Source organism: Melozone crissalis, unplaced genomic scaffold, assembly GCF_028551555.1.
Source record: "Melozone crissalis strain CALT ecotype California unplaced genomic scaffold, PUWL_Pcris_2 ptg000045l_1, whole genome shotgun sequence".
Lineage (NCBI taxonomy): Eukaryota > Metazoa > Chordata > Aves > Passeriformes > Passerellidae > Melozone > Melozone crissalis.
In genome coordinates this window covers 11,998,196-12,023,012 of record NW_026535823.1, presented here as the reverse complement: position 1 = coordinate 12,023,012, position 24,817 = coordinate 11,998,196, and the positions used below count along the sequence as shown (strand labels likewise).

Sequence of the window (24,817 nt, the reverse complement as noted above, 5' to 3'; positions counted from 1 at the left end):
TATCTTTGAAGATACTGGTTTTACTTGGGTTGTTTGGTATGTTGATGAGAGGAACTTTTGCAGTACAGAGCACAGAATGAGTAGGAACCTTATAAGCAAAAATGACAGTAGACTGTGACACAAATCAGTCAGCCTGACTTTCTCTGCTGTCACAGCCAGGCGCAGGTATACAAACTGTGAGTCTCTAAATTGGGTTCCTACATGTCTGCATGCAATAGAAGATTAGCTGATTAGTGTGTTTGGAAAAATTGAGAGAGTATGTACATCTAACTTACTGGGTTTTTCTTAGCTTGTTTCTGAATGACAGCAGGGATGATGAACAACAAAATCAGGCTGCTCTAATTACTTCCTGTTCTCCCATGAGTGCACCACACACCTCTGCTGCAGGAGCTAAGTTTCAGACTGGGAGAGGCTTGGCCAATGGGCAACAGCTTCCAATAAAATGGAAACATTTTCTTAAAAAAATCTTTTTTTGCATTGCTTATGTGCAAGTATCTGACAATCTGCTATTAATCAATTACTTTGGTTTGTAATTAGGTTTAATATGAATTATATTATTGAAGGTTTGACATGACTAAAAGATTACCATAACACCCAAACGTAAGAAGTTTTGTTGTTTATTCCCAGGTTTAGCCCAATTTTACCAAAGTAGAGTGCATGATGACTCTGCCTCTAATAAGTTTTTCTGAGCTGTATTAGAACTTTTTAAAATATGGCTACTTAAACCTATATCAGGGCAATTTTCCTGGTACATAGAATAGCTTGAATGATTTAAAAGTATAAATGAATGCAAGATTATACAAATATTCAGCATTGGGTCACTGACAGGTAATGGAATGAATTCTGTCTTTGGCTAATCTGCCTGAGGGTCTGTTTCTTTTAGAGTATAAGGTCTTTAGGGACGGGCTGCCTATTACTGTCTTTGGGCAGTATCTGTCTATGTTACCATAAATCAAATAGCAGAAAAGGGTTGCCTGACTGCATGGAACATACATGGACACTTCTCTGTAAATAAAATTATCAGTCTTTCAATCTAAACTGCCAGCTTCCAAAACAAACACACAATGTCCAGTTATATAATGCAACAAGATATTATTAGTGAAACTCACTGACTCCTTACATAAATATGACCATCAGCTTAACAACACCCCGAGAATATTTTGCTCAGTAATTTTTGCACTGTGGCATAATCATATAACCTGACATCCTATGTAACCATGAAATACCAATAGTTGTGTCATTATACAGAATCCTGAGCGTGGATGATTCACAAGAAATTCTTACATTATGAACGTCTTCAATATTGATTCTACAATTCATATGCAGACAGAAATACAAAAATGCCTGGCTTTCAACAAAGGGCTTCCAGGAGCCAGTCCTAACTTTTATTGCTTTGTATCTGTAAAGCCTTTGATATTGCACACATTTTTAAAGTACACCCTAACATAAGCCAACTTCTACGTTCAGCTTCATAAGACAGCTCCTTTTGTATTTCCTCTTGCATGAGCACACACTGCACCAAAATCCAATATACTGTATCAAATTTATGCATTTTGCAAATATATGACTATTTGATAAATGGAGTTGAAAAGGGGTTTTTTTTGTTACTTTTAGCAAATGAAGAATGTGCATAGTTTAGTTTGTAGCTCACATGTTGCATTCAAATTGCCTCTTTCTACAGTGCAATGTGCATATGAAGTTCTCTGAGATGTCTGAACTAGATTCACTGTAAGTACTTATCCAGAATATGCGATTAAAATGTAATTAATTTCTAGATATCATCAATATTCTGTCATTGCATAAGGAGAATGGACTAGGTGACCCATGAAGTCTATTCCTACCCTCATATCTATTATGATTACTTTATATTAGTAAAATTACTTTTTAAGGTCACTTTTATGTCATGGTTCCCCTTACACAAATATTTGGTACGTTTGGCCATTTATGTGTATTTTTTCCAGTTCTGCTTAGCATGGATTCAGTACAGGCAGAGCACCAAATGAAGGAAAAATGTGATATTTTGTTGTAAATAATTCATAAAACAATGTTATGACCCTTATTCCCCGTGAGGCACCCAGATAATGAGCCACCCAAATGAAGCAGTGAAAACATGCACTTCCCCTGCCATGGGTGTGCCCCTGACAGACTCCTCAGGGTCACAAACCCATCAATCTCTTTTCACACATGAGCTAATCAATTCAAAGAGGGAAGTGCCAATGAGCTATTAGATCAATATGGTGAAGTATGGAGATTGATCTTATCCCAGAGTGACTACATTAACAGACTTGTCAGCGTGACCTCTGCCCTGCGGCGCACATTATACAGGATTGCAAGTCTGAGATCTGAATGAAGACCTCAGGTCATTGCTTTTAATAATCTGCTTTGCTGAAAGAATTAAAAGTAAATCTGTAAAGGGATGACTAATGAAAATATGAAGTGCTTTCTGTTTCCCTAGTCTTGGTATGCTTGCAGAAATCACAGCAGCCAGCAGCATTGGCCGTGTCCCACAGGCACCTGCTCAGCCAGGCCGGGCTGTCGGCGCTTGGGAGAACAGTTCAGTACAGCCTCTGAGAGTGTGCTCTCCAGAAACCAAATACAACAGGATAACAAGTACTAGCTCTGTCAAAATCACTTAAAGTCTTGGCTGAACTGCCAGACTGAGAGCTGGACTGGAGTCCTGGTGGTCTGAATTATTTAGCTGGTGTAAGTGGGATGGCAGGAGCTGCCACTGCTGTGGAAGTTGCTCGTAGTGCTGCTATGCACTGAGTGTTCCTTCACCCAGCAAAATGTTCCCTATACTTGCATTAACTTGAGGTCCAGCCCTGGGAGTCAGTCTGCTTTCAGTAAGGCCAGAGGCCAGTGACTTTGGGGAGAATTGATCTGATCAGAGGAGCCTAGTTCACAAAATTCGTGAGCAATATGTGCATACATTCTATAATGCTCTGCTGTCCCCCAATCAACCCGTGCTGGTAAACATCAGCAGCTCTGCAGGAAGTCTGTACATGAAGTGACCACATGTAGTACTATAAGCAACCATTTTGGGCATCTCATTTTAAAGACTCATTCTTTTCATATATAATTTCAGAGATCCTGAAAAAGAAGTACACTTCTTTTTCTCAGAGCATGATATTAATATTGTTAATATTTTTAAACTCTGAATAATTTCATTGCAATGAAACATTTATGTATATAACACACTTTTAATACTGTATTTTTATTATACCAAACATTTTTATTGTTCATTGTATAATTGAATCAATGAATTAGGAAAAGATTACTAAAAAAGGATTAATGCATTTTTAATGAAACTAAATGATATAACTTCTGTTAGTCACTGAGAATAATGGCAGATCTATCAGGTTTATACAGATAAGAGCTTTGTGAGTTTATCTGAAAGCCCACATAATGGCCCTCATTTAGTGTAACCTAGAGAAACAGCCCTAGCAATCCTATTCAGGATTTTAATTCATTGTTTATGTATATGATCTCTCTTCCACCTTGTGATCAGAACACCTGTCTAACGAAGCAAATATGAATCTCTTTAGCAGACACATCTATTTCCCCTTGTAAAACACTTACTGAAAACAATGCTCTTTCAAAGTCTAAATGGAAGAACCAAGCAATGCAATACCACTGGGAAATGTTTCTGGACTCAGGGTAACAGATAGAGAAACCAATGAGAACTCTGCACATTAATAGTGAGAATGTGAACATTTCAATGCTCACATAGCTCAAATCCTTAATGAGCACACCAGCCTAAATTCTAAACACTTTTCAGGTAGAAACTACTATGCTTAAAGATATCTCAGTAGAAAATCCTCATATTGGTATAACACTGATTGAAATGTGAATGCTGTACAAATGTCATGTAGAAAACTGTATGGCAGTTGCAAACTTGGTTCTGAATCCTACAGAGACACTAACTATGTGATCTTTGCAACATAGCATTTATATTTTGATTATTTGGGAATGGATATAAAAATAGATAACAGAAGGTTATATTAGTACAGGATATACTGGAGAGGAGGGACTTTATAATGGCACCCTTAGTAACATATTTGCATTTTTTCAATTGGAGGTATGTTACCAAACTTCAAGAGAATGATTCTGGTACTTTTCCTACCTTCTAGTAGAAACTGAGAGTATGCAGAACATGTGTGGTGCACAAGATGCTGCTCAAGAACTTGTCTGAATTCTGTGAGACCACATAATTCATAGTGGTGAGCCACAGTTACATAAATCTCACCACCAAAATGGGCATACTTTTTCCTACCACTAAATTGTGGTTTTTACATCATGTCCTTTCCAAACAAACTAAAAAGCTATTCTATAATAGAAGGGTTTTAGATCTAGAAGGGGTTTAAAATCCTGATATTATATTTGTATCTTTCCACTTATAAAGCAAGGAAGCTAATACACACCCAACAGTACAAGTCTCAGAAAGACTTTGATGCAGCAAAGCTCTTGTCCTTTACTCCCTGATGGAAAGCTGGTGATTAAATATTTTCACTAAAATGAAAGCAATTCTCCTGAGCAGGGCCAAGGGTAAGTAAGTTTATAGCATATACAGAACCAAAACACCTTTTCCAGAAATAATATTAACACTAGCTTTTTAAGATTCAGTGCCTCACATTCAACAAGTGCTAGAAGTAAATGCTGCCTCCCAATGCAAACATAAAGTTTGTTTCCCAATAAAACAACTATAGAATTTCTAGTCCAATTGTTTTAACCTACCTCTCATAAGAAAAGAACAATTTTCATTCTGGATTTCACAATCAAATATTTTGGTTTATGAATTTCATTCCAGTGGGCTCATAATGTACGTCTTGAGTAAGGCAGTTATCTTTTCCCTTTAAAAACAACCACTTGAAAACTGGTCAGAAATACAAGGAAGCAAAACTGGAATAGTGCTAGAGTTCAAACAAGGTCGTGAAGTTAATGAGAAATACAATTTATCTTACGATTCTGCAATTTACCATACAGTCTCACAACTCATAATTGCAATATCACTGTCACACATGTGCTATCAACAGATGCATCTGCCTGGTCACAGAATCTATGGCTGCATTAGGGGTATCTGCTAGTGGCATCTATCTAGATGCTTGTTATGTATCTGAGTGCAAATAAGAAATACACATTATAGTCAGTAAGACATGTTACTAAGTTCTTTGTAACACAGGAATGGATTGAAAAAAACCCACTCCAATTTCCACTGCAAGCAAGAGCTTATAGGCAGAGAACATTTCTGAAAACTTTCAGAACAGAAAAATAATCTTCTGGGAAAGTTACAATAGATTCAAAATACATGTCTAGAATCTAAATGCTTCCCCAGCCTCGATAGAATAAATAATGCTTTCTAGGTAAGTACTGCAGCTCTTTTGATAACATATATATTAATAAATTAAAAATGCCTGTAGATTGACAAGTGCATTGTGGGCTTATACTGGAAAGCCAATAGCTAATTATGAAAGCCTGACTTGACTAATCAATTATTCAGATGAACATTAGGTGCCTATTATATGCGTAAACATGGGAATTATATTTCCCCTAAGTAACTTTCTAAAATAACAAACCCAAAACATGTAAATTTGAAAGAGACAGAAATGGCACTATTATGCCCTTATTGCACATGCAGAACTCCCACTGAATTATTCAGGGAACAGTGAATCGGGAGCCTCGATCTTCTGACTCTGAGCAGCACAGCAATAGCAGCACATGCCATGTAGTATTTGTTATGCATGTAATATTGATTTAGCTCATTCTTGCTGGTCATGTTTCAAATTCATTTCATGTTTGGGAGATAGGGAAAAGGACTAGTATCTCTGGATTGATATTTGCAATATATTTTTATGCCTGTTGAACACAAGATTATCTGATAAATTAGTAACACCATGTCTTTTGATTGCAGGAGGAAGAAGCCTTTGAAAATGAGCACCAGTGAGGTAATGAATTGTGTTTTGAAAAGGTTTTTACTTGCTACCCATCTCCTGTATGTAAAGCCTGGGACAGCACTGGTATTACAGAATGGATTCACTTATGTTTCTTTAAGGCACAAACCACAACAAAATAAGGCATAATTGTCCTTTGCATTTAAAAAAAGACCATGCTCTTAAACAGCATACAGCAACAGGGAAACCAGAAATAGATGTGACCAGACACCTGCTGACAAACAGTGACAAATCCCACTGACACTGCAGTGACCCCCAGTTAGTCAAGATTTAATTAAGGAGTATAATTAAGTCAGTGGAACAGAACACTAATGAGTAGTGTTTTTTTATATGGGTAATTACACATAAGAATACAAAGTGAGTTAGACCCCTACATATATAATTAAAATGAACAGTATAGAAGGACAACTAGGGCTTAAATATTTTTGTTTTTTCTCTGCAATAAGGCAGGTTGAAACACCCCATCTTGTCAAGCATATGTAACATGCTTACAAATGCACCTGGCCCAGCCAAGCATGTATCTAAGCATGTTGGTAACATGACCTTGGTGGCACAATGCACATCACCACAGCTATGCATGGATGGGGCTGCCAGGCTCTGTCTGTCACTGTGTTTGCCTGTGTTTGTACTGGGCAGGGGTCACTCAGGCTTCTTTTCTAACAAATGACATTCTGTTGCTATTCTCTTACAAGTAACACAGCCTCTGGATTTCATTTATCACAAGTGTTGATTACGAGGAAGACATAGGTTACAAATTGTTCCTATGATTATCTGCATGTTGGGCACAGTATACCTTTACAATCAAATGACAGAGATTTCTTACAGCACATCCAGATCCAGTTCTCTGGAATTTATTCTGGGAATCTTCGGGCAGTTGAATGAAATAGCTGAAATATTTCTGACTACGTGGTTTTTGCTTATATTTGCTTGTAATTCCAACATAAAAGTATTGTAAGGTAGATTTACTAGACCAACATTTTAAACTAGGGTGGAAAACATCATCATGAATAATGATGACAATGGTAGGGGAAAAACAACTTTCCTATGGTCTTGAAGATTTAAAAGAATGCCTGTGTAGTTTGGGGCCAACCCTCTGCTGGGATTACTCTATCTGCTCCCAGCTGGTAGCCTGCAGTTCATGACAGCCTTTTATCCGTTATCAAAGCAACAAGTGGAAAAGCAGATCCTCCTGCCTGCTAACACTCTGTTCTGTTCTCTCTGTAGAATTTCTAAATCTTTCCTTTTAACAAGTCCTCAGATTTCCTTCCTACGGCTGCAGGAGACACTAAATATCTCTCAAGTTTCTAGCTCACTTGTCTAACTTAAACTCTGCAGAACACTAAAGGAAGAAAGAATAATTGCACTGCACCAGCACGTTTTCTACAGGAACTGACTGAAATGCAGAATGAGCCTTATCTTGCTCACACTGGAGTGCTGAGAGTTTAGCAACTGAGTTCAGTGACAGCAAAAGAAGAACCTAATTACTCAAACAACATGGTACCAATACAATGCTTTTACAAATTATGAAAGTACAAGTTTTACTGTTGCAAAAACAAAACAAACAAACTGCATTGACACATCATATATCCTGCATTTACTTTGCTTTTTTAGTAGCATAGGAAAAAATAAAACCAGGTAGAACCAGGAGATATTTAAGTATAATTAATGCAAATTATTTCAAGCAAATTCTATCTACTGAAACGGAACAGTTATTTTTTATTAAAACAATTATTAATGAATATATTTTTTGTAGTAAAAGTATATACCCCAATTTTGCTAAAATCATGCTGTCGTGGAGTAATAGGCCTTAGATACACAATCCTGTAACAGTAACAATCAGATAAAAATTAAGAGAATTTAACAAGTTTTTATATAGGCTATGTTAAACAAAAATATATGTTAAGATTTTGGGGATTTTTGTCAAGCACTTTGGTTTTTAAACAGATTTTCCACACTTTATGGCAGTCACACAATGACAGAAGATGCCATGGGAATGCCATTGTGGCAGTGAATCTGGGACTTGCTCCCTCTCTGGATGCAGCCCTTTGCCACCACGCTTCTCTGTGCACACCAAGGTGCCCCTCTGAGCTGGCCACAAGAGATGGGGCAGGGCCAGGCCCTGCTAGCACTGTGCCCTGCCCACAGCACAGTCCTGTCACACTGAGCACAACCACCTCTGGGGCCTCTGGTGCTCTGCTGAGACATGGGCAGTAGCATCACATTTTCATGAGATGCCTGAGGTAAACATTCCAGAAAGGACACAAAAATTTCAAGATATGAAGTTTGTATCTTAATTTTTTCCCATAAGCTGCAGCACATGCAAAAACCCTAGCAGAACTTTAATGCAGTAAACCAAGGGAGGTCATAAAAATTATGCAAGTTTTTTCCCCATTTTCATTTTTCTGCAGGCATGTGCCAGGATGAAATGCAGGGTTAGCAGGAGGGACTTCTGCATGGGCTGCAGACATAGGAGTGCATTAGGGTCCCTGACGTCTTCTTCTGCCCCGTGTTTGTCCCCGCGAGGCTGCCCCTGCCCGGCCGTGTATGAATGAACAGAAGTGCCTTTCATCCCCCACTTGCCTGGCGCTTCAAAAGGAATTACAAAAATAGCAGCCACAAAAATCCAGCTGCCTGCCAAAAGGCCCGCACACGTCCCATTCTCACAGGCATGCAAAAGGTTGGAGAGCTCAGCAGAATTTTTATGTACGGGAGCAGGCCCAAGGAAAACTCACACGCCATAACCAATTGTGGACAGAGGATCATCTATCAGCAGACAAATGCAGGAACTCCAGAATGTCTCTCCTCAAATGAAATAATATATCTTTGAAAGCCAATGCCCGTTTTAGGCCTGAGGCCCATATATCAAGCCTGAGAGGCTTGTGGATACGCTCCAGGGCCATTAACCTTCCACCTGTTTCCCCTTGTCCTTCAGGATGAGACCCTGCCCTTGATTTTACTCCCTTCCCCTGTTCATCTTCCGACAGAGTGTAAATGTAAAGCAGAGGGCCTGCGAAATAATTCAAAGGCAATGGACCAGGGACATGGTTACAAATCTCTGCCACTGGCACTGTGACTTATGCAGGCAGTTTGTCACACATGAGCCAGGTGACCTCTGTGACATAACAGAGAAAAATATCGCCCGAGATCAAAAGATGAGATTCAGAGCACTCTAAGTAACTCTGGTGTACACAGCCATGCTATGCGGTGGCCAAGGGTTTCCTCTCCTCCCAGTGCTGCTCGCTCCCTCACTAGCGGGCGAGACACACTGCTGCTAATTTCAGTAATCTCTTTTTCTCTCATCTCTTTGGAAATCTTTCCTGTAACCTGAACATCAACATTTGTCTCCTTCTGAAGCCCCTCTTTTTCAAAAAAGATAGTTAAATTGACAAGGAGGGACAGCAAAGTGTCATTCAGCGGATAAAAATTAATGAAAAAAATGTGTCATAATTGAAAAGAGTGGATTAGTCACCTTTGTAAATAGGTCTGTTTTAATCAAGTAATTTTTGAAATTTTAAGTAGTACTAAAACTTTGTATGAGCAATGATGTCCCTAGTATTGCAATAAAAAGTGTTCAAAGTTCAAACATTTATTGGGATTTAACTCTCATGACAGTAAAAATGAGAGTAGAGTTAGTATTTAAAATTATGTAATAGACCCAGATAGCACACTTCTGCACCTATTAATATTTTACAAAGAGATATACTACAGAATCAGAATAACAGTCACTTGAAATAAACCAAATCAGAGTAATTTTTTTAAAAAAATCTTGAATTCATTTTTCAAGCTGTGTTCTATATAGGAAGTCTCCCAGCTGTTTTGTACATTCAGGACTCTGCTGGGTGCAGACAAAAGAGTAAGGCCTAATGCAGTGTTTCTCTTTCACTCCCTGTAACCTAATGGTATGTCTGGTATGGACATTTAATTTTGTCTATTTCATAAATTAAAGAAAACCCACAACTGTCACAGTATCCCTGGCATGATGATGAAATGAGAAATACAACTGTAGCTAAATCAGCCTAAATCCCATTCTAATCCTAAATCACTTTGGCACTTGCCAACATCTACTTGATGAAAAACTCAGTTTAACCCATGAATGTATATAAAAATATACAGACACACAGAGAAATTTAGCACATTGATTACAAGTGTGCCAAGTGTTACCTTATCAGCTATTTCATCCTGCTTCATCTCATGCGGACTTGGAAAATTTTGCCATGTTCACACTCTTTCTCAAAATCACCTTGCGTTCCACTATTGAAATATATCTAAATTCACTACATCTAAAAGCATAGAAAAGTTGGACAATGGACAGGTTTTGAGGCTAAATCGTGCAGCAGTTACAAAGAAACACACAGCTGAAAATCATTTCACGTTTCCCGTTGACTAAAACATGATGTACAGCAGTAAACCACTCTGTGCAGAATGCTGCAACAGTAAACACAGTAAATGTAAAATTAGTATTGCAAAAAGATTACTCTGAAGTGTTGCCACATGCATTTGTAAAAATAAGACAGCTGTTTGATTTTATAATGCTACAATCTTTTGCTCTGGTTCAGGCCATATGATTAAACACACATTTTCTTCTTTTTAATATCTCTAAAGAAAGTCTGTCAGAGACACAACAGTCAGCAATTACAGGTCAGTTTTGTCACCAGTTTCACTGAACTCCAAGTCAAATTCCAGATGTCTTCATTTTTGAAAATACCTAGTGTTACTTTTTGTGTAAAACAGTGGTGTTATAATCAAATTTTCTGGCAGTCAAATCTTTAGCTCTTTTACACTTCTACTGAATATATTAATTTTTATTTAATTTTGGTTTCACTTAGGCTTTCTGCATTTTTTAATATATTTGATGTATCCCTGAAAAAATTAATATTTAATTTCAAAAGCACCTAACCCAATCCATTTCCTTTTACAGTAAGTATGATCTAGTGCATCTGCTTTTGTAATATTCATGAAATCTGGAAATCAAGGCTAGGCATCATATGCTACCATCATATGCTAATAGAGGGTTTTGCTCATTTGAGTGTTTGATCTGTTTTGAATGCCCAAATGGCCTATTAGAATTTCCAAGACATAAACTACTGTAAATGTTATTGTATGTATAAAAATACTATTATATGGATATAGTAAATTTTAATTTTTATAGATACACACTCAGATTCACATGAAATAATTTGTCTTATTTACCTCCTGCCACGTGTTTTTTGTGTAAATAGCTGCTGAGCTATTTTATAAAACTGAAGGTTAAATTATGCTGATTCTGAAGAAGAGAATTTGAGTCTTGGTTATATTATAACAGAATATCTTGTCTTGAGGAAAAAAGCCTTAAAATAATTGGTTTACATAGTACATGCATGCTACCAGCCCAGTTAATTGTATTTTTGAGTGGCTATGCCTCTCTGATTCAGGCATTTGAAACAAAGTAAAGCAAGAAGTATTTAACATTAACAGTAATATAAATAATAATAATTTGGGGCATGAATCATTCCTTACATTCCTTTCCAGCTAGAGACAATTTCTGTTGGGAAAAGTGCCATATAGTATCGACAGTGACAACAAATTGTATTGTGCGCTGAACATCTGTTTCCGACTCCCACACTGATATTGCAGGTTGGCTACTTCTGATTTAGTCTTCACAGGCTGCCCAACCACAGAGGAACTGGAAATTACTGGTACATTCAACTTTTATTATTGGAACACAGGAAAACTTTATCATCATGCTGGGAAGGTCTGTGTCTTTTGAAATATTGGAAGGAGGATTATGTGAGCGCAGAAAGCCACATGCGACAGTTCTTAGGAAGAAGGGGAAAAGTGGCTCCTGTTCATTGTGTGTGCCCATACACATGGGTATGAATGTCTGAGATTAAAATCTCAAAATGGATCAGTATTTCAGTTTTCAAGATGCGATGTTTGATGGCGAGGGTTTGGTGAGGGGTGTTTATTCTTAATAAAACCAGCAGCACTGCAAAAAAGGACTGGATTGTCCCAGTCTTGCTCAATACGTACCAGTGTCCCTATACAGAATACCTCTGGAGTTCAAAGCAGTTCCTATAGGGCAGAGCAGACTGAGGTTTAGTTTGAATTGCAGGCTCTAGCCCCAGAGAACTGAGCTGTTCTAACTCGTATTTACGGCACCAATTTACTATGGTAGCAATTGAAACAGTAAGGCTGTGTTAACTAGCTGAAATTACACCTGTTGAAAAAATCGAAGCCAAAACTAAGCATTTTTTTTGAAACTAAGGGGAGCTTGTTAGAATGATCAATGTTATTTTTCTCATAGTTACACCACCATTGTTAGAAAAAGGTTAAGTTCCACTTTGGCTGGGAAAAAGAAAAGAAGATACATTCTTGATAGGCACCATGGACCAGTTGGATAACTGATCTGTAAACTTTTTTACAGAGAAAGGAGAGAAAGAAATTCCACTGAACTCCTGTTAACACTAATTAGAGTTGCCAGCATGCAGTGGAATCAAAGGCAAAACATGTGGAGCTCCCACTGAAGTCAAGAGGAGAAGGGTATGACTTAAAGGAGAGGCATGCAAATTAAAAATAAATGTGGTTCAACTTTACCAAATGAACTACTCATGTAAATACACACTTTGAGGTCTAACCCTTCCTACTGGGAACACTCTCCCTGCAAGTTCATTCCTAGTCAGGAGACAGCATTGTCCTTGACCACACTTGCCAAATGAGAACCTATCTTGTAAATGATAGTTCCAAGCCATGGACAATGTAAAGCAATTGCCATGTGTTTATTTCTAGTTAAAGTTGTTACTATTGTTGCTGTTGTTAAAATTTTTATTGTTTATTCACTGTTCTAAAAGCAAGAACCATTATTTTCCAAGTCCTGCCATCAGAAAGGCAGTGGTACTTACAGCAATTTTGGGTTTCTCAAAGACTTGAAATTCTAGGTAAAATCTTAGCATATCTAGCAATATGGCAAATATTCCAAATAGTGTTAGGACAACGCACATATTGGCCTCAGATGCAGAAAATTGCCTATTCTTGTTTTTCATGAGTATGATATGTACTAACCCAAACAATACTCAGTAGAATTTGTTTGTAAGCAGCTGGCTTTCCATGTCCTGCTCTTCTCTCCATGTGTAGATTAAAGGTACCTCAGTGACTGTGGAGTTGTCAAAAAAGAAACTGAAACTATTTTATGCTATAGTGACCTGGGTGCGAGCTACACACATCAATTTTGGCTTCCACTTGCTCACTGGATTATTTGCACCACCACCTAATTTAGTCTCACGTCTCCTGGCAGCCAGTCTAATACATCCCTGCCATTCCCACAATTCTAAGGATTGTGGGACAGGGTTGTTATTGCCCTAAAACCACTGCACAGACAAACAGGAGCAGAAAGAGAAACTTCGGGCAACGGTTATTCTTTCTACATGTTTTAGCTGTTACATGAAGGAAAGTTAATACTTAAAATTAAATAACTTTGTAGTTTTATTGTGATTTTTACTGAACTCTAGAAATATCAATATGATGACTGCTGGCCTTTATGATCCACATACCATGAAACTTTTTCTCAAATATTTCCACCTTTTCCAGAAATGGTGCACAAAGATTTTGAGGGCTTGTTGCTGAAACCACTGACTGATTGAAGGAAAAAGTCAGTGGACCCCAAAGCCACAAATGATTGCAGCCTATGTAGTGGGCATGGCACTAGCACAATTCCCAAGAAAGGGAAAGGAAAAGAAGATAAAGTAGGTAACAAATAAGGAATTTAGAAGTAATGTGGCAAATGAAACTTAAATGCTTGGCACGAGCAGCTTTACAGAAGAAAACAGAAAACTGGCAAATGCTATGATGAAAATGGAAATACAGTATTCAAGATCTTAACTTGCACTTCTTACTTGGACAAAATTTTTATTGGTTACAGTAAAGCTTTTTCTGATATGCAATATAAGACTGGGTCCATAAGCACAGCCTGACTTAGACTGAAAAATTCTATATACAAGGCTGATTTGTTCAGCTCTCTATTTAGGAGAGCAAGCAGTTATAGGTACATATTTATTTCCTTGCACAGTGAAATCTGGCCATAGCATGGAGATGAGGAAGGTTCCTATCGTGTTAGTCTTTTCTGCTCATACCTTGAAGAGGGATGAAGCAGATGTGACCAGACAGCCCTGTCTCTGCCTCCCCTAAAATGCTGGATCATCCCTCAGACTAATCAGCTGCACAAGAGATGCAGAAAGCTGATTCTTGAGTAGTGAGGGATTATGACTCAGCACCACCAGTGTGCTCATTACTCAGGACAAACTGGGAGACTGCAGTAAGCATTCCCCAATAAATACCAAAAGGTATCCAGATGAAACAAAGGGATGGTGTTGACTGTAACACCAGAATAAAGAAACAATTCTTCCTCACATTCAGTGTCACTTAGTCAGGGTGATGTTTCCTGTACTCAGCAAACACGCCAGTAAAAGAATTTCCTTGGCATCGAGACAACATGGAAATGTCCTTTTAAAATCAGTTAATGCCAATAGAACTCATGAGCTAGCTGGAACCATTTCCTATGCTATGGAAAGAACACTCAAATAAGGTTAACCAAGACATTTCACCCTCCCAGCCTCCCCCCTCCCCATCTATTTCTGGATGTCTTCTTTTGTTCACCCTTTGCTAATTATAGTGGCCTTGCTTAGGTGATATTTATAGTCTTAAAAGAGTTGCCTGACTTTTAGAACACTTTATTCATGTATATTTCCTGTGTTTATTGTTGCCTTAACTAATTTTTTAAAATTAATTTTACTTGATCCAAGATTTTATTTAGCAACAAAAATCAAAGTAACTTTTCTTTCAACAAATGCAAGAGCTGTATTTAGATGTAAAAAGCATTTTTCTATTTCTGAATTTCCGAACACAGATTTTAGTTTCTTTCCCTTTCCAAGTGATAAGTATGACAGAAAACTCTGGAATCAGACAAAATGAAACTTCTTTTTTCACTGCAGTATGGTTACTTGGTATTTTATTTTACTAATTTGTCCTTTTTTGTCAGTAATGAGTAATTTTGTCAGTAATGGTTGCTTTAATGAGTGGCGTGTTTCTGAGACACAGTGTTAAATATTTTTTTACCAGACTAGCCTGATGTTTTCCTAACCACCTATAACTGAAATTCCACAGGTTGCAGAAGTGGAAAAAAGACACTGAGAACATCTACAGAAAATTACATCTTCACTTTCCCACCTGCATCATATTTCATCACTTGCTTAGTTTTTCTTCATTCCTTCTTAAATCTGCCCTTTTGTTCCTTGTGCGGTTGCACTGAAAATGTGCCTGTAGTGATGCCAGTAGCAACAACTGTCAGTCCCTATTTCAAAATGGCAAATAAAGAACATTTTAGGGAAAAATCTGATGCATGCCTTTCAACTTCCTTGACAGCAGTTGGAAATGTTAGAGCAAGACTGGCTGGTGTTTCACCTTTCAGCAGCAAGGCTTCTCCCGTCCCTGGAAGCGGCCGCAGTCAGGCGCGCACAGCTCAGGTAAGGGAGAGCACCTGGCGGCTCCGGGCCGCCGCCGTGTGCGGTCCCCGCCTCACACAGGGGCCCCTGGCTGGGCTGGCCAAGGGCACGGTGCCCGCCGCAGCCGCTCCAGGGGGGACGCAGGGAAGTGAGCGGCCCCTTCTCTGGGGGAGCCGCTGGAGCCCCTCAGCCTCTCGAGGCTGGAGCCCGGGGCTGGGCACGGACCCCGCCGCACGCCCTGCCCGGCCCTGCCCGCGCTGCAGCGGCGCTGGGGCGCAGAGCTGCGGGCGGCACCTCGGGCTGCCAGCCCCGACCCCTTCACTCGGTCCTGAGGCAGCCTCAGAGGAGCAGAGCCGTGGCTCGAGTTAGCCGCTTTTTTCAGCTTTTTTCCCGTGTTATTTGCTGATGCCTGCGCTGGGCACAGCCCTTCCCTCACCTGTCAGCCCCAACACCCCCTCATGGCCCCACCTGGGCCCCACCCACGGCGGCATTCAAGCTCCAGCCAGGGCCCTGGGCTCCCTCACTGCAGGTATGTGTCCGAGTCTGGTCCCTTCCAGTCCTGCCATGTCCTTTTGGCTCCCAAGGCTCTCTGGGAGGGAGGGAGGGAGGGAGGGAGGGAGGGAGGTGGGGTGGGATGGTCCTGTGGAAAGATGGCGGCTCTGCCCCTCAGTGAGGCTGAGGCCATGGTGCTGCTGTGCCTGGCGGTTTCTGTGGCACATGGAGAGAAAACGTTTCAAATCCATTTTGTAATAGGCTGAGATGGTGTGTTGTGATTTAGGTGGCATTAGCTCTGAATAAAACTGTGCTGGAATGAAAAATACTTTTAAGTCCTTTAGTATGTTCTGTGTTTATACAGCTCTATAAGGTGTCCAACCTGCTCTGAGTGATCCTGTGATCTGCAGCACAGTTTGAAAGCTCACGGCTTTAGGCCTTCTCTCCAATAATGAGTCTGATGGCTGAGTGCTGTGGAAAACATATTTGTGGTGCTACTAGAGGCAGCACCAACATTTATGGTGAGGAACTACACAGTTTCCTGCTCTCCTAGGTATGTTTTGTTCAGATGTTGTGCTTCTACAAGGCTTTCATATGGCTACGTAGAAGAGCATCCATTGATATGATGCAGCTTCAGCAGGGCTTAGTAGAAAGTCTGTAAGTGACTTCAGTATGGCTGGGATGTCATCCTTACTGCAGGAGATCCTAAAGGCTACAGGTTGATAGAAGAACATCCTTAAATCTGACCAGCTTTGATAAATTTATAGAGGCAAACTTCCACTGTAACTGGGAGCCGTCTCATAGATTAGAAATATGATAGAGATAACAATATACAAGTGCTGGCTCTGAATGATACAGATACCATACAAAAATTCTGGATCGGAATGGAACAAGTTCTCTTCCTGCTTTAAGATCTACAGCCTGGTTATATAAAATATCATAATTTGCAGATGAAAAAACAGCTCTTTTTGGGATTTGTCTTTTGGGCAAATCTTGCAAAAACTGGAGATCTTTGCAAGTGAAGCTCTGTCATTCTGACAATAAAAATGTGACCGTACTAGGTGAAATGAGGCAATGTATCTGATTTTTCCAAGAGATTGGAATTGTTTAATTTTCAATGTGTAAAGCTCTCCATCTTTTGGCAAAATTATCAGGCCTTCACAGCAGAAAGTAACAGCTAAAAATTGCCTGAAAATACAACAGTCTGTCAACATGGCTGAGCATTCCCTGTTCAGTTTCTTAGTACAGGAGTTATTGTTGGAGTTAACTCTAACATCCCTTTGGACTACTCAGCATGCAAGATCTAAAGAGCACTGGTTTTTCATCTCGCCCTACAGCAATGTGATATACATTTGCTAACACACCCAAGTAATCTTTCTGTGTCACTGCTGGCAATTGTCAAACTTTAATTGGAAGCTTAAAATTTGAAGGAAAACAATTAAACTGTAATATTAAACTTCTGTTTTGTGTAACCAATACCTCAAACTCAGATTAACTCAGTGTCTGCTTCAGGATTTGTAGCAGGAGTGGCTGTAGCTATGTAATTCGTGGTGTCCATATGTCAGGCTGTTGCATCTCTACTTAGGGGCTGGCAGCTTTTTGAATGGTTTCTCGCTCAAATTTTCTCTGTAAGTAACAAAATTTTGTTACTGCACCACGGCTGTTCACGGTAACTTTGCTGGTGAAGTGCTGGGGGCAGGTGCACTCAGGTGCAGAAGTGGCAGTGCTTCCAAAAACACCTACATGGAACGTGATTCTTACTCACAGCATGATGCCTAACTGGCTAATAGATAGAAAATTACTGAATCCAGAGAGACTAAACACAGTCTCCTGCTATCAGGGGTGATAACCTCCGACACCAGAGTGAAACTAAAGTACCAGCTCTGACATGGAAGGGCATAAGAGAATGTCATCTTTTTCTTTATGCCCAAAAAACGTGCCAGCACTGAACAACCTGTTTAGAAAGGCTACAAAATCACATGCCCTCATGCTGAAATACAATGTTTAATTTGCCTTTTTCCAGAGAAGAGCCAGATCATCATGAAGTTTATTCTAACAATGTGTTCCTCTATATTTTTAAGTGTTTGAGGAATATTTTTCTTAGATCCAGACACACTGAAGCCAGAGTACAAATCAGCAGTTACACAGGCCAACATATTAACGAGTCTGGTTACTGGAATCAAGTGTATTCCTGCACCTCAGTTTCTGGCAGCTTCCGTAACCGAAAGAACACTGCAGAAATTTTATTTCATCAGCTATGTGAGTTGCATTTCCTGTCCTGATAAACACACACTACAAAGTCCAAAAGCACTTCAAGTTATCAAATTGCCCTTGATTACTTAAGTCTTAATAACGTATCAACCTTTCATCATCCTGAAAATTTTTAAGGTATTTCAGTGCTGATATTTTTCTCAATAAAACAAAACCCCAACAGAACCCAAAACTAATTTTTGCTATTCTGTGGTAATTCCATTTAATTGTTGGATTTCCATTGTATAATTCCTTACTTTCTATGCATTCCTTGGTACTCAACTACATATGGACTGAAACTTGAAATTAAAGCTTGTATATAAGAATTACATTATTACATCTATGTAAATTGATTTCACAGAAGAAACTAAGAGCCTCCAGGAGTTCTGTTAATCCTATTCACATTAAGTTTGCACTTACAGAAATAAGTTGAAACTCTGATAATATAGTTTCACTTCTGGGGAATATGTAAGACAAAGCTAGGCCTTTGTTAGTTTATGAGCTGCCAAAATATCTATAGTGCAAGTTCTATAGACAGGGTCCTTTGGAGATACGTGATAAACCACTGTTTGTTTGAAGGCTACAGCTAATGTAAGCATGAGCAAATTTATACTTACAGCAAGAAATCTGGCTTGGGACTGACACAGTCTGACATCAGTGAATGGTCTAGATTTGCAAACTCAGTGAATAATTGTAGCATGAGCTTCTTTACCGTGAAGTGCGCTGGTTCTTCCTGCAATCATTCACTACAAGGTTTGTGCTCACATGGTACTTTGACCTATGACATCCTCACTAAAACAGCCAAATAAGGAAAGGTAGTTTTTTTGTGAGTCACCATTCTTTTAGTGCCTTTTGTAGCTATTAACACTCAGTTGATTTTTTCTGATCTTCAGCCAGAAGAAAGTATCCTGAGGACTGTTTTTCAATGCAGGTCCTGTTTTTCTCCTGCTCCAGGCAGAGACTGCTTTCTTTTATGGGTTCAGTAATAGTTAGCTCTGGAAGCAGTCTTTGAATTTTCCCTGATGTGGGCTGATGAGGAAAGACCAGTCCAGAGAAGCTGCCTGCATCATTCCTTGGGGCCAGGCAGCCTTTGGACTCTAGAAACTCTTGCAATATTTTCTTTTTAGCTTTGTACAAAGACCTTTCACCTGACTAAGACAGCTGGCGACAAATCTAGCATCCCCAGGGCATTCCTGAGTTTTCTTAGCTGAGGATAAGATGGATATATCTTACTTTTATATTTACTGATCTTTCAAAAACTCCAGAATAGCAAACAAAGGCCTTCTTTACTATTACTATTAATTACTATTACTATTACTACTACTATTATTACTATAACTATTATCCTGAGTCTTTTGGGATGTAACCTCTGTATTATTTCGTCTGTGTATAAAGAACCAAACAGAAATATACCTCCTTATGGATAAAAAAAGTAATATGTAACATTAACCCCCAGAATTTATGTCTTAATTATTCCTTACAAGGTATTCTGACTTCACATGACATGTAAGGATGTTTGAGATTTTAGCAGATGTTAAATTCAAATTTACTGGATTGCAATTGGCTGATTTGAATGATTATTAATCCTGACTAGTTGGCTTCTTTAATTTTTCCATTAGTTTCTGATATCCTACATGAAGATGAGAGGATCTGCTCCTCAGTAAGTGTGGAAATTACCCCTAAATTACATACTCAAATCCATACAGGTGATATTCCAATGCAGTACATGCTGTGGGTAGTTCTACACAGTCCATATTTTTCCCTTTTACATCCTCAAATTGTAACATATTCCAAAAGAGGCAATGAAAATTTGTAGATCAACAAGTGAGAAGATTATGATGAGCTTAAACTGGTCAAAGCTTCAGAAAGTTTTAAAATGGATTTTTTTTCATTTGAGATTTCTTTAATAAAACCCAAATCTGCAGTCAAAAGGGAAGAAAGAAGGGAAGGTTAAAAGCTGCAGCTCAGTGGTGGGTTTTTGTTGTTATCTCCAGGGTAATTGTGGCCTAAACCACTGATGGACTGGGACAGCATTTTTTATCATATCCTCCCCCTGAATTCTGCTAACCACAGATCTCTGCATTTAGCAGAAAGGAAAATGATTGCTCCTTTATATTAATAGAAGAGATGAGAGTGTAAGACAAAATTTATAATGAAAAGATACAGTAAATAATTGTAGACATGCTCCTAGTAACTAACAGCCAGTTGTGCGAGGCATCACTCATCATGACAAAGCCAAGATGAATTGCACACAAACCACATTTACAATTTTGTACTGTTTAATTATTTGAGTAATTTAAATTTTTAGTCCCAGAAATCTGCTGATGCACCTGTCTTATCTGAAAGACATCTCAATATTCCATTGTTTAGACAGGTAGGAATAAGAGTAAAATATAGTTCTGAGCAAATACCTACTTCTCAGCTGTGAATAGATAGGGAACAAAGTTTGCTGTTCTGAAAATATAATTGCATTTTTATCACAATTGTCTCCCCTTCCTTCTGCATTTAAAATATGTCATAGTCTTAGGTGGCTTTTTTTTACCCACAGGTATTCATGTCCTGTGGAGAAATCTGAAATAGCTGCTTTTGCTACCTTGATCTGAAGAACCTGAAATTGTGGATGGATAGAAGATAACTGCATTCAAGAAAGGTTTGGAAATCTTTTGTTTAATATTGTTCTTGTCCTCTCAACTGAAAAGAGAAATTTTGTTACTCAGTGCTGTTAAAAAAGTAGGGTCTGATCTAAATATGCTTTTGAAACTGAAAAGCTTAAAGTTCTTAGCATTGTGTATAGTCTGGTCCCTAAATTTTGGATGTGGATGGATTTCTTAATGAATTGTTATTGTTCTGGAATGCTGTGCAATTTTGTTGTTCTTGTCCAGCTGAAAAAAATAATCAGGATATTTCAGAAGGTATGAGACTGTCTGAATTCGAAGCTTCCAAATTACAAAGGGTACCAACACTAAGGTGAAAGCAATGCCTTCTACAAATGTGTGAAAATCAGTTCATAAGCCAAAGGCTCTGTATAGCAAATTTTTATAATATGTGTATTTTCAGAACCTTGTGTTTACATGGTAATGTATAATACATTCAGAACCAGGAGAAGTTGGTCAGCATTTTCATAAACAAATTTCTGCATCTTTTGTGTCCATACTAGTAAACATAGGTTGTTTGAAGAACATAATCCAGGCTGAAGTTGGAGGTGAAAGTCATATTTAAAACCGTTCCCAGTACAGCATGTTGAATGCTTATAAAATTTATCACTTTAATCATAAATGAAATTTTAGGGTAGATTGTAACTTAAAAGTTTGTACACTGAAAGGTATATAGAAGATAGTCACTTTTAACTCTAGAGTACCTTAGTCTAGACTAAAATACTCCCCAGTGTATGGACAGAAAAATCTGGTCTCAGATATTTGCCACATAGTCTACTGGAAATATAACATGTTCTTAATTTCAACTTTTAAATTATTTAAAATGAGTAGCATGGCTTATAGCTGACTACAAAATGGTATACAACTGAGATAGCAAACATGTGAGAGTCTTTTACTGTCTTTAAGGCATTTTGGTTTTCCTCTCTAAGTAAACTTCCTGTCTTCTTTCTCTTTGAATAGACTGAGCTTTCAGTGATTCCTGCAACCATTCTCCCAAAAAAATGGCAAGAAGCTGGAGTTGCATATGCAGCATATACAGCTTGCTTTTCTTGTAATCTGACTTTATGTCATGTGTCCATGTCCTTATGGTCATGACAGACATGCTGTTGTGGCAAGCTCTCTGAGTGCAGCTTTTCAATGGATCTTCCTTTTGTGCTCTTAACTCAAGTAGATTCAATTCACAGTGAAATCCTACAGTAATTGTTATATTTGGAAGCTGAGTTATTTTCTCTTAGTTTGAAAGTAGTCAGAAATTACAGGCAGTCACAAAACTTTACAGATATCAGTAGCAAATGTGGCAAAAATATCTCTCTGTAGCAGACAGACACAGTACCTGGTAATGTAACAGGGAAACTCAGATGTGAGTTTAGTTCACCATCTTGAGGGTGTTTTTGAGACTGAAGATTATTCTTTCCAGAGCTGATTTTTGTATCGAAACAGTGGCTAAAACTGTAGTTCATACCTATTGTCTGATCTCAAATTTCTGGCTTAAAATTTCTGATTTGAAATTTCAGACCACAAAGCTGCTTTAACAATAAGCCTGAAAAACGTAAATGGGGGAATTTCTGTCCACCAGAAAGCTGTGCAGAAGGATTTCCTGGGTGCTCCAGCAAAAATAAGAGCATTGTAGCAGCCTAGACTAAAGGAATCCTCCATGTATCAGTGGTGATGAGAATCAAAAGGAGTCCTTGAGGTATCTACTTCCACATTGCTTTCTGTTCCGTGTGTATCCTGCTTAGGTTTCAGCCTGCGCAGTTAATAAGATACACGGGAATGTATAAAATAATATCCCATTGAGAAACTGAATAGTCCAAATATGGACTTATATAAAGTGAATGGAGGTGGACAGAAATGGCATTCCCCCATATGTTAAATAAGGTAATGAAATAATTACACAAATCAATGTGGAATGGTGGAACAGGTGTGCTTACAACCCTGAGTTCAAGCCAGACAGTGAGCGATGCTGACAGGGAGGGAGTAGGATTATGTGAGGCCCTGTGGATGTTAACAATAGTTGTGATAAATATTGAAGTACAGAAAAGCTGAACTGAATATTGAATCTCTTTGCTACAGCTAATTACAGGCTCAGGTGGAAGTCAGCAACAAGTTTCCCTTCTAATAGCTTGCATACTTCAAACCAAATAAATAAAGAATGAGATGCTGGGGGGGGGGGGGGGGGGAGAAAAAAAACCTCGTGCTTTCCTGCTTGAAGTACAAGATTGTAAGAAATAGTATTTTTTTCTTGACTGAATGATAATATAATGTAAAATTGTTACCTACCTTAAGTTCTCTAAAGAAGATGCTACTCCTCGCCCACTCAACAATGGAGAAGAGGGTTTGGTCAGCCATTTTGCACATAAGCCCGAATGTGTTGAGCTTCTCATGTTTGCTTCTGTTGGCTTGCTCTTGCTGCAGATATGCCATGATTTTAGCTTGGACTTGTGGCTCATCAGGCTCACATTTCAGGAGTTCCAATATCAGATGTGGGATACTGGCTGGTGAGCTTGTTTGATAACTATCCATGTATGAGTAGCCCATTATTGACTCTGGTGAGCTGGTGTAAGGGTCAGGGTACTCGGACTTGATAGCACGGCTTGGAAAGTGGCCATAGGTTTGGTAGCCTTGCAAACTGCCGTGGGGCGGCATTGTCATGCTGATGGGAGAGGTCACAAAGGGACTCCTGTCATAGTCTGTAGGAGGCAAGGCAGTATGGTTCAGAGGTAGGCCTTTAGAAGCTGAATGGATGTTCTGGATTGCAGAGGATATTGTCAGGTCAGTTGGCATTGCTTGGATCACCTGAGTCATGGCTTCCAGTTTCAGTCCATTGGCTCGGATAAGAGCTTTCTTCTGCTGCTTCAATGCCCTGTCTCTCTTGTACATTGGTCCAAACTTGTTTCGACCGCCACGCATTCGGTCAGCTCGCACAGCTGTCAGGGGAAAGGAGGAAGTAAATCATTACTAACACTTGGAATTGACATTTGTAATCAAACAGATATTAGGAAGGAGCAGAAATGTAAAAATTTAACTCTTTTTTTTTTTTTCCAAATTCAGAGTTGCACTTTTGTTCCTAAGGAAAAGGATTTATTTTGACTTTAAAAATGTCAATTTTTTCTAGTGATTTAAATGTCACATGCATATATTACTAACAAAGAAGGACTTCTCTGTACATTGATTAGGACACAGGGACAAACACAATGGATGGCTACAGGAATTTCACACCTGCTATGGGATCATGTGGAAATCTCAATGTACATTTGGGTTTATATCAAGCTAATATGTCATTAAGAAACAAGGGCTGAAGTCCAGAATTTGTCTGAGACGTATCCAGCAGACCACATTGTCTCATTATAATCATTCCATTACTGCCTTCCACCGCAGCAAAACATCTGAAATGTAAATTGTGAAATGTTCAGTAGTCACAAAGAGGAATACAATTCTCTTGGCAAAAGGGAAGCATTTCCTTTTGATGATTCTGTCCAGGTTGGTGTAAAACTTTGAGATTTCTAGTTAGCTGAGCTCTATGGAAATGTTTAGCTGCAGTTGGAATGTGCAGAGAGAAAGCTGTCAGCTTGCTGCCTTCTACGTGAAGATAGAAGTGAAACAGAAACTATTGACACTGTTCTGGCTTATAATATCTCTGGAATTAGAAATAATTAAAACAAATCCTACTTAACAGCTGCCTTGGGAGTCATACTGGTGGTCTCTGTCACCGCAGTCTCTGTCACCATGGGATATATGTGATGGACTAGTGAGGAGCTTTCACCAAGCCCACCTTGCCCAACGGCAATTAGATTGAAAGAGGAACCTTTGACAGCCTGGTGACATGTTGAGACTGCTGAGATTGCTGGAGGTTAAGTTCTTGAGCTTTTTATCTTAGGGATTAGTAGGACATTAAAAATTTATTATGAATGCTAGATACGCATAATACTGTACCTTATCACGTAAGGACTTTAGCGCTTAATGATTTTTTTGGTTCATGGTAATTTATGAACTCGACTTT

The 24,817-nt window shown here is 38.8% G+C and overlaps 1 protein-coding gene across 1 annotated transcript in view; it reads right to left on the bottom strand.

The window, feature by feature from the left end:
- NR5A2 (nuclear receptor subfamily 5 group A member 2) overlaps positions 1-24,817 on the bottom strand; it is an 84,219-nt gene that overhangs the window by 44,115 nt on the left and 15,287 nt on the right. Inside the window, exon 5 of the mRNA XM_054286061.1 lies at positions 23,098-23,744. Within this exon, the coding sequence (XP_054142036.1) occupies positions 23,098-23,744 (647 nt within the window). The remainder of the gene's footprint in view (positions 1-23,097; positions 23,745-24,817) is intronic.